General features: G+C 39.0%; 1 protein-coding gene across 6 annotated transcripts in view; it reads right to left on the bottom strand.

The window, feature by feature from the left end:
- Positions 1-2,122: 2,122 nt before the first annotated feature.
- radil (Rap associating with DIL domain) overlaps positions 2,123-11,592 on the bottom strand; it is a 35,987-nt gene continuing 26,517 nt past the window's right edge. For all 6 annotated transcript variants that reach the window (XM_022239831.2, XM_022239833.2, XM_022239829.2 and 3 more), the window contains 4 exons: positions 8,339-8,968; positions 7,754-7,965; positions 7,387-7,526; positions 2,123-6,697 (listed from right to left, as the gene is read on the bottom strand). In XM_022239831.2, the coding sequence (XP_022095523.2) occupies positions 6,598-6,697; positions 7,387-7,526; positions 7,754-7,965; positions 8,339-8,968 (1,082 nt within the window). In that variant the 3' untranslated portion in view covers positions 2,123-6,597. The remainder of the gene's footprint in view (positions 6,698-7,386; positions 7,527-7,753; positions 7,966-8,338; positions 8,969-11,592) is intronic.

The following is an 11,592-nucleotide window of genomic DNA, read 5'->3' as shown; positions in this document are numbered from 1 at the left end:
TCAGGGTGATTCACGAGCTGTTTGGAGTCAACTCCAACTTCTCAACAACTACTGGTCTTGAAGCATGGGATGTTCAAACTGATTTTTTTTAAACGAGTCTTCATCGTGAACACTGCCACAGATGAACCGACAGAGCCAAGAGAAGCAAAGAAATCACAGAGTGCTGGCAGAGGCACACACTCCAATCCATTCCTCCAATGAAAGCAAGAGGCAAAATTGTTGACTTCACACTGAAAATTCCTCTTAAGAATAGTTGAAAACACTGTTAAAAGCAGCATTATGGACGTGTTTGGTTAAACAATGGTCACTCTACAACATTTAACAAACAATGTCCCGTGTTAAAAGTGTTAAATGAAAATCCATCTCCATCCCACATTTTAATCACCAAGGACTTTCAACTAAAAATTGAAAAAACACCACAAAAGAAAAACAACACAAAATCTTCACATATACAAAGGTTGTATTGTATTGATCCCCACCCACCACAGACTATGAGATACTGCAGGTTTGGAGGTACACTGTCCTTTTATCCCAGGTTTGCCTAATTGTTAGTAATATTCATCTCAGAATAGGAACTTACCTTCCATCATTGAATCCAATTAAACTCAGCACAGACACAAATGAAGATCTATCTTCAACAACAACACAAACTGCAGCATTGGCTAATGAAACAGATGCTGATTTTTTGTTGGGGGGGGTCAAGTACTTGCTTCCAGACAGAGTTCGAGACTGACAGTTGGTTGACATTATTCAGATCTTGAGGTCTAAATGCAGCAAAAATTCATGGAAGAAATTGGAAGTTCAGAGGGAGAAGATATCATCAGAAATGAACTACTGACCTTATTTACTGACTGTGCCAAAATATATTTGTCAGTGCTTGAGATTTAAAATTGATACATAACCATCAAATTTTCAGTTCCACAAAAACCTGATCGTATCTCCTCAGTCAGATTCACATCTGACTGATGAGATATGATCAGTGTGTCATGCTCAGTTACATCTGCAGTAACTGACACAGCTGTTTCTAGCATGAGTGAACAAAAAATTGGAAACACACACCATAACTTGATCTCCCAAATTAAATCTAAGCTGTCAAAGCCAGTTTTCAGTTATGAACAAATGAAATTAAGCGTGAAATCTGCATAGCAAATGAAATGAAACTTATTCTATGCAATAACTACTTTTTTCTAGTTTAAGATCAGAGTATTTCAACAATTAAGTAATGTAAACTTCAATCGTCTCATGTACAATTCCCCAAAACGATGAAAAGACAAAAAAGGTTGTTGGAACCCTTTTTTGCTGGTAAAGTCACTTGTTTATAGAGAATTGAATCTAAGACCTGAGTCTAAATTTTAATGAAAGTACAGCTTTTTTTCCTTGATGATAATCATTTTGAGTACTTTTACATTTTGAAGTAACTCAGTAAGAAAGCAAGTACCATGATGTTCAGATTCCAAGAGTGAAACACCACACAAAACCTATCCTTAGGTTCCACAAACTGTCAACTGTTTGATTGGCAAAAATCTGCAATTTCAACAAGGGTTAATGCCTGCAGTTGTCAACTCCCCCACCAGAAAAAGCAGCTTGCTATTGGTCGTTAAGGAAAGCATGATTGACTCCTTCGCATATGATGTCCAACTGCACATGTGAAAAAAAAAATCCAGTGGTTAATAAGTGGAAATACTTGTACATGCTTTTTATGGCAAAATGAAATCAATCCATATTTTGAGTGGTCGACATGAGCTGACCACAAATTAGATTTTTGTTTGTCCAATTATGCGGGAAAAGGATACATAGATAATGCATTACAATGTACATGTAATTGATGCTCTTACTTTTACACATGGAGTACGGAGTGTCATCCTTTTCCATTATTACTCCGATTGCCATTTTATTGTTATTTATCCATTTGGTCGGTGTCCAAATCAGGTGCACTGACCCCCATCCCCACCCAATCTACATAGCACTTCAAAAGTACCGCCTATCTTATATCTGACAGTGTTTTGGGGTAACGTTATAAAGCAGCAACATAATTTATACCAGCACTGAACTTGACTCACAGGTTAGCACTCTAATATAGAACTGGGTGAGGTTTTGTCTTGTTTTATGCACATGTATGCACATGTACATGTGTGTACTGGAATGACTATGTGCATGCTTCCATCCAGTAAAATTTCAAATATAAATTTCACTTTTAAGACGGATACATGTATATGATAAGCTTTGATAATTTTAAACAGGTCAATTTTGAGCAATCAAGGAATGAAATATTTGGGTGGAATTCTTCCTTGTTAGGTTTTTGACAAAATATGATTTACATAAGAGAAAACACATAATTACACATACTCGATGTTACAAATCCTATTAACTGGAGGCAGACTATGCAGACTTCTCCATACAGTTACATGTCTATAGCACTCTCACTTGCAAACAAACCAGGGGCCAATTTCATAGAGCTGCTTAAGCACAAAATCTGCTTTAAGCGGGAAAAAAATCGCATAATAAACAAAAGTTACCAGCTCAAACGCTATCTGATTGTCATGCTAACCATAAAACAGCAAAATACAATCTCAAAACAATATACATTACATGGAGTTTTGGCTGGTTACCTGATTTATCAAGTAAGGTTTTTCGCGCTTAAGCAAATTTTGTGCTTAAGCAGCTCTATGAAATTGGCCCCTGTTCTAATCATAGTGAAACCTCGATAGGAAGTTGTGTATTTCTCATAGAGGGTAAGTCCCTTTATGCAAAGTGAACATGTGTAACCAGGCCATAGCCATTAAACATGTAGGTTTTAATGCCTGGTAACAGGGTATTTGTTTGACTGGCTGAATAATGAGATTTCTTGGTTCTGTACAACCATAATACACTTGACTGGTAATGACAGAAGGTTGTAGTGTGCTGCTCTATACTGACATGCATTCATGTGTGTTGTCATGGAGTTGCGTATGCTACTGGAGTTAGCATAAATAATTATCCATAGACAGCCGTTTGGTACTGCCTGTTTTGGCAGAAATTCCTAAATGGTAACAACAATTACCTACAATGCCAGTACTACTAACAATGAAAAAGGTAGAATTATAACCGAGGGTATGGCTCTGGCTACGAAATGATTGGGAGAGTCTTTATAGTTATGAGCCAAAATGACTAGATGGCTTCACCCAGTAAATATCAATACACATATCACCCAGACTAATATATGATTTGTTAGCTTTGACAACATTACATGTCAGTCTGGGATACTTTTTTCAAACATTTAAAAGAGCAAACACTGGAATGTAACTTGATTAAACTTTTGCAAGTTGATAGAATATGATTTGGTAAGAGTGTGCACGATTTATTTTATGCAAAGCAGTACTCACTCAGTACATATACTACAGAGGGAAAACGTGGGGGAAATTCACCAAAAGAATCCCTTAGTACTAAGTTGTGTTAGTGTTAGGATTGTTGAATTGGCACAATAGAAATCAATTGATCGCACATGTCCTAAGGCAAGAGTGCTATTTCTCATTGAGGGGAGGTTCCTTTTGAGAGTGAACATGTGCAACCGGGCCATGGTCAATAAACATACATTCTGGATGTTAGTTTGACTGGCAAATAATGAGTTTGTTAGTTTCTTGGAACCACATTTTTGTCCACTTTTTTTCAGATTTGTACAGGAAACACTGAAGTGTTTGCGCACTTTGAGTACCATAATTTTTGGAATATAAATTGCCCGGTGTATAAGCCACACAATGCAAAAATCAGCAAATTAAGATTTAAAATTGGTGTATAAGCCACACCACAGCACTGCGGATCCAACCATGAATGTCATCGTGCTGCCTGCTGAAGCACCAGTACAGAATGTAAATGTACAAAGCAACGTCAATAGTACCACTACATTTGCAATCCTAACAAAAGTAAGCAAGAAAATGAGAGTCACCACAAAAAGTGAATTTTAAGTCCTCAAATTAAATACTTTTTGCAGGCTGGATGGTGGACCTGCGTGGACTGTGCGTCAGCTCTTGCCTGTGTCCAACATCCAGCAGAAGTTAAGCGGTCAGGGCGACGCACAATAAAAGCTAATAACTCAAAGTCAGTTAAGTCGAAAGATCATTTTATCTCGTAGGCTGACGATTTCTTGCCAAAAAGATAGGCTTAATTTTATATACTGGACAGCCAAAGAAATTTACCACTTCTGTTAAAGGCCACACATAAAAATTCACTCCATAGCACTCTCTACCAAGCAAAAGTGACCCATGAATGGACGTTTTAAACAACCAATGACAAAGTGAACACCTGTTTTGTCAAAATCCAGAAATTTTCAGGAGCAGGGATCAGGCAAGTTGGATTTTTTTGGTTCTGATTGTGTAGGAGAAGGGATACGATAATGCACTATATTGTTCCTGATGCACTTACCTTAACACGTGTAATATATCGTCCTTTTCTGTGTTTACTACAATTGTCATTTAATTTTCATTTATTCATATTTGGGAGGTGTCAGGATGGGGGGTGGTGTTGTCGACCCCTCCCCCACTTCCCCAATCTACACCTGCAAAGGTATGACCACAAATTCTGCAAAGCAGTTCAAAAGTACCTCCTATCTGGAGGTGTTTCAGGCTAAAGCTCGAGACAAAATTTCACTGCTCAAGTACTGGACTGGATGAGATTTTGTTTTAATACGCACATGATATGCATGTACATGTACTGGAATGACAACGTGCATGCTTCCATCAAGTAAAATTCCAATATTAACTTCAATATCAAGACTAAACATACGTAGCTTTGACAATTGTACACATCAATTTAGAGCAATAATTCTAGAGAAAACATTACTGGGTGGACTGTATCCTTGTTATTAGTTTTGTGCTTAAATTATTTTGATAACTGTAATTTGGAAAGAGAAAACACAAAATTACATGTACATAAAACAGTCCTCAATGCTACAAATCCTATTAACTGGTGGCAGACTACGCCAGTGAAACATCAGGGACTTCTCCATACAGTTACATGTCTATAGCACTCTAATGTGCAAACAAACCAGTTTTAGTCATGACCAAACCTTGAAGTACGTTGTGCTATTTGAGTTGGGCCTTTGTGTACTTGGCATACTGGATGGACCGTGTTCAAACCAGTTGATTTTACAAACCCACACCCGGTCACAAGTGCTACAGGTATTTCTCATTGAGGGGAAGTCCCTTTTTTGCAAAATGAACATGTGTAACCAGGCCATGTAGGTTTAAACAGGTAGTTGCCTGGCATTGGGGTATGAGATTTCTTGGTTCCTTACAACCAGGTATAATACATTTGACAGGAAAAGACAGAAGGTGGTAGTGAGCCACTCAATACCCGCATTTATTCATGTGTATAGTCATGGAGTTGGATACGCTACTGACATTTAACATAAGTACCTACACACCCATGAAAGAAACCTCAAACTTCAAATGAAGGGCAAAAAAAGGCTTCATGAAAAATACATTTAAATGGCCAATAGTTCTCTTAATCATCAACTTGGGCCAGAAAGAGGATCTATTTTAGCATCCTAGATACCCTCGCTGAGTTTTTCTCTTGAAACTGTCCAGCAAAACCCTTTTCAAAACTTGTTTGAAAACCCATTTACAAGTTGTTATGAGTACCCGGTAGAAGCGTGTATCCCAACAAAGGCACCGGTCCCCGCATCCATGCACAGCCCTACTAGTACAGAATAAGGATTCCATGATTTGAAGTTGTCATTCGTGGCCACTTATTCATGACTACTGCAACGTGAACTAATTTCTAGTGAATTACAATAACTTCACATCATATAGAGTACTGAAGTGTGACATCCTTTTGACTGCAATGTAGCGCAAATGAATGGAGTATGTGTGTGCTGGTTCACGAACTGATTCTTGTGCAAATGTCTTGCACACACATAATTACGCTCATGACATACTCACTTAGTACTTTTTAGTAGTGTATTATTTTTGTGACAGTGGTGCAGAGGACTGCCATGAAAAGGTAGTCTTCATGAAATTCCAAATTTCTGCTTTGAAAAACGATGGAACAGCCACTACAGTGTGAGTGAAAGTAAACTTACAAATTCAATTAATATGGCGATAGTATCGTATATCATGGGATGTATTTTGGCGATAAATTGGAATGGTAAATTACATAACAATGGTAAAAGCTTATGGTGACAATTAACAGACAATCAGCTTGGCTGAAGTTAAGCACCTGCATTTGACCCCTGTACAACAGCTCAACGTCAAAAGCTTCTCAACATGCAAGATCAAAATGGAGGGACAACAAAGCAACAACAGTCTGAATGAAAATACACTTTAAAATAATCAATGACTGTGACAATAGTGGAATCATTGATCAATATTTTACATGGCAATGTATTGTAAAGGTCAAATATAGCATTGGTACAAGCCTATCTGAATCAACGGGCAGATGGTACTGCTGAAGTGGAGTGCATGCATTTCAATGCTGATAACTCTGTACCACGGTTACTTCCTGGTTTATAGACTGCACTTCACAGAGCAATGCACCTTGGCCTCTGTACCAAAAAGCAAACTTCTTATGCTATTAGGTGCAGAGCACGTTGGAATGCGAGAGGGATCAGCCTTCGGTCAGGCATCAGCAGGCAGATGCGGTGACTTTCAGGGCCACCGAGGGCTCGGACTTGGCTACAAGGAAACGTAGTTTCTTGCCTGATGTTCTGATCAGATGCATGGCACTAAACAGGGGGGAAAATGCAGGAACGGATCACTGGTACATCAAGACCAATATTACTACCCTTCTAACTACAAGTTCTAATTTGAGATTCCCTGTCCCATGAAATACAGGGCTTGCAACAGTTCTGCATCTTGGGGACTTTTTCTTTTTTTTAGGGGGGGATTTGTTGATGACTTCGACTTGTGACCCTTTTTACCAAAGTGACTACGAGTGGTTTTGAGTTTATCTATCAGCAATCAGTTGTTGGTAAGAACAACACATCTTAGTAAAATTATGATATCTGGACTACAAATACAACATAAGAATCAATAAAGAGGACAGTGTGCCTCTATAAAATGATCATTAGCCAAGTATAGCTCGTTAAGTTGTGGTAGAAGTCATTCTGTTATTGTCATCCTCTTATAGAAAGTTCCACATGGAGGTTTGACACAAATAAATGTCAGTAATGTGTACACTTTCCTTGCTTACTATGCATGCTCATACATAACATTTTTGGCTAATCTTTTAAATGTGCTTTAAATCTGTTTGCACAGAATTTTTGCTTACAGGAAAATAATTCAAGTAAGCAGAGCCATGGAAATGTACACACAGGCTCTGTTTACTGGCTTTTTGAGTGTTAAGAAAAGCAAACAAATTCAAAATGTAAATTTGTACAGGTAACGTCGGCAATTTTTTGGTGCAGTCTCTCACCTGTTGTAATCTGCTCCTACCAGACTGGTGCCATTGACGGCCAAGATCCGGTCCCCAACTATTAGCCTGCCATTCTGCATTGCTGAGCTGCCAGGTACCAGCTTGCGGACAAAGATGCCTTGGGAACGCAAAGGGGTGTGCTGCATTCGGTAGTTTGGAAATACAAAGAACCAGCACCTTAATAAAAAAAATGATCCATCATTTATCCCACCATCAATGGGTCCCAGCCACACCCTTCCTCTATCTTCTCAGAACCCCAACGCCCATTCCACAAGCAATTATAACATGCACTCATTTTCTTATCAATAGGACCAGGCTCAATCCTTTCCCCATCTCCTCTTGCAGTTGATTAACAACAGCCACTCACCATCCCATCAATGAGCCCAAGCCCCACCCCCTCCTCTCCTTTTTCCAAGTCCACAACAAAAACGTCATCCACCGCATCCTTTCTCTGTGGGAATCTCTCCGTCTCCGTGGCAATTGCAGACAATGTAGATGAGCAAAAGGATGAGACTGAGGATGCTGACGAGGACAGGGTTGGGCAGGGCTTCTTAGGTTCCTCAAATTCCTCCAAATGACCTGAAAATGGCAAGAAAAGCAACACAAACGTTAATAGCCTATTCTAAGAATGTCTCTAACCGGAGCAGTTTCACAACATAGCTTGGGAGGAAGGAAAATTCTGTCCACCAATTACCACCCCCACATTTTGATATGTAAAATCTAAAACTAGAAACGGAGTGCTAACTATGAGTTACTAAACTGAGAGAAAATGTTCCTAAGTCAGGATTCTTTTTTCTCTAGGGTTTTTGTAACCAAGTAAATTACCATATTACACATTGCTACTTAAGCCTATTAGTTATTGTGATATGAGAGGCTGGACTGTCATTATATTGAAGTCTCTGGTTATATGAGACTCCAGCTTAGTATGGCACGTCACAAACCTGATACATACCATCTGCACGTTTTCCGATCCCAGTCTGCAGTCTTTTCTCGATGGCTTCTTCCTTTGGCAGTTCGACTTGGACAACTCTGACATCGTGCGACAGATGAGTAGGTTCTGAGGCTGTATTCATTAGCTCTGCAGTGGTCCCAGCTGGAGTGATCACAGTGGGAGTGCTAGTAACGCTCCTTGTACACTTGCTTTCTGCATGCGTGCTGCTTATTTCAGAAAGATCACTTTGTTTGTTGTTCTGCTTGTTTGGTGCATCACCAACCTTTGTGCAACTCTCTGATTTTGAGACTCCATTCACTGCCTTGCTCGTGGAAAGCGGCTTGTCTGCAAACACACGAGGGCTCATTTTGTCATCCTTCGAGAGGAAATTCCCTTCCGTGGGCGACAACTTCACTGTATTGGCCAGGTTGACAGGGGCAGCCAGCACCACCTCTAGGGGGCGCTCCAAGACCTCGACGGATGTAGCCTGGTCCGACAGGGGGTACCTGTAGGATTTGGTACGTGGAGGTGGTACAGGCAGGCCGATGTAGCCACGGCTTGGGCTGGGCGTACGTACCCTCTGAACGGTTGGCTTCTCAGCAGGTGGTTGATTCACTGACAGACTACTGTTGCCTGTTGCATCTTCACTTCCTGTGTGTTTGTGAAGGGTTAAATCAACAACCTTCTGTTGTTACATATACCAGAAATGTGTGGAAAAATGTGGCCACACTGATAAATGTTTGGTTGATGCATTCTACCAGCGATCATTCAGACAATGGTAGTGGGGAAACTGGGGTGCATTTCACAGGGGGAGCACTTGGGGAGCGTCAGTTTCTGGGAGGGGGAACTCAGTGGGTTCGGTCACAGTAAAAACACTTGAGCAAAGCCTCAGGCCTTGAAGTAGGGTAGGAGCTCCCCTATACATGCAGCCCAAGCCCCCCTCCCCAGTTACGCCACTAGACAGTGGGGGTGGTTTGCTTGGCACAATACCTATCAGGGTTCTGTTCACTATTATTACTTTACCCTTATGAACATACACATCATCTCAAGACAGGATACACTATAATGGCTCGCATGTGGAAATGGACAGTCCAAATTGTCTACTTGGAATGCTTTGCATTAAAAAAAAAAAGAACTGGACACATCAACAACTGTGTTTTCTTGAGGTGACCCCTCTCCCAACTTCTGGGACCCCTCCCGTGATTTGATTCTAGACTGTGCAAACCTTAGTTGTTCTGATGCCAAAGAGTAATACCCTGTTTAAAAGTCCGTCTGCTTAGAGCCTATGTAATTTAATGATGCAAAATAACAGACCTTGTGAAACAATCAAGTACATATCAAGTACAACGTGATTTTATTTCAGAGCAAAATACCTTCATGTCGAACTGTTTTAAGAAATATTGTAGTTCTTGCCTTCGCAATGTGAAGATTGGCTGCTGACCTAGTATTATATGAGTGGACTTCGGTATTCTTCGGAAACAATGAGTTGGTTTCAGGGGCTAGAAGATTGTTTTCAAATTTAAACATTGGGATACCCAGATGATATTTGTGTAAGTTGAAAAACGATAAGGTGTTCAGTTTCTGGAATAGCGGTTTGATATGGTCTCTAGGACCCGTAGTGATTTTTTTTTGTAATATTAATAATTTATTCATAGAGGTTAATTGGGAGTTTCCCAAACTAACAATCCATACTGAAGACGGGGCAAAACTAGGGTATTGTAAATAGAAAGTAGTACATTTGTTGGCAATATTTCAGCTTCCACAAAATCCCTAGTATACGTGAAACTGACATGTGGATCTGCTGGAAGTGCAGTTTCCAGTTTAAACCTTTATCAATAATAACACCAAGAAACTTGAAAGAACTTACTAGACGTATTTTTGAATTATTAACGTATACATTGATAATACTATTCCTATCGGTATTAGAGCAGAGCATATAACATGTCTTTTTTTCACTAATAGAAAGAGAGTTACTCTGGAACTAATTCTTTGTTTATAGTAGTGACTACTTCTTTTAAATGATTATGACTGTATAAAATATGAGTATTACCTGCAAACAATATAAAGGATGCCAAACTCGAAGAATTACAAATGTCGTTGATATAAATGAGGAAAAGAATAGGACCTAGGATGAATCCTTGTGGAACACCACATCTGATAGGTTTAAGAGTTGATGAGCAATGTTTCCATTGGACAACTGTTTTTGGTCAGAAAGATAGTTTCTAAAACAATCCAAAGCCACTCCTCTAATGCCAAATCTGTTTAGTTTTGAAAGAAAAATATTAAGGTCAATTGTATCAAATGTCTTGGACAGGTCCAGAAACAATGCAATAGTATGAAAGATTTGTCTAAAGATGAACTAATTTTATCAACAAGATCAACTAGAGCCATTCGGGTCGAGTAGTTTTCACGAAATCCATATTGTGACTTAGTTAAGATATACTTGGTTAAAAATGGATCCAGATGATTTGCTACCAGTCATTCTAGGACTTTGGGAAGACATGGTAGAACAGAAATAGAACGGTAATTGGATATAAGCTGTGGATCACCAGTTTTAAAAACAGGAATTACTTTAGCAATTCTGAAGTCATTTGGCACGGTTCCAGATAAAACGATAGGTTAACAATTTTTAACAGAGGAGAAGCAATTTCACGTCCAATTTTTGTTACAAGGGATGCACTCAAATTGTCATGTCCAGGGCTCTTTTTGGACGGTAGTTTATCTGTGCATTTGAAAAGTTAATTTGCAGATATTGGATTCATTAAAAATGAATCATTGAAGTCACCAATTATAAAATCTGTGGGATTGGAATTGACTTGTGGGATCTTGGAAGCAAGCTCCAGACCGATATTTGTGAAGAAATTATTAAAGTTTTCAGCGATTAGTTGCTAAAAAAAAAATCATCTAGGTTTACGCTATTCACTTCGAATGAAAAACAACCTGATGAATTTTTTTAAATTTCTATTCATGATGTCATTAACTATTTTCCATGTATTCGTTATGTTTCATTTTTCCTTCTCAAATGCTGCAGAGAAGCCTTTTCTTCGCAGTTCGCAAAATATTTGTTAACCTGTTTCAATTCTTTTTTTTTTATTTTACTAGTTTGGCCCAGGTTCTTTCGGTGGCTCTTATACGTATCATTTTTCCGCCTGATTGACTTTAAAAGACCCTTTGTGAGCCAAAGGTTATGTTTTGTCTTTTCACATTTGTATCTTTTGTATGCAACAAATTCATCAAAAAGCATGGTTAATTTTGCATTGAATTGTGAGTAACAA

The sequence above is a fragment of the Acanthaster planci genome, linkage group LG07, assembly GCF_054643075.1.
Source record: "Acanthaster planci isolate LZ-2023a linkage group LG07, COTS_SCS, whole genome shotgun sequence".
NCBI lineage: Eukaryota > Metazoa > Echinodermata > Asteroidea > Valvatida > Acanthasteridae > Acanthaster > Acanthaster planci.
The sequence above is the reverse complement of the archived record's forward strand: the minus strand, read 5'-3'. Positions and strand labels throughout refer to the sequence as shown.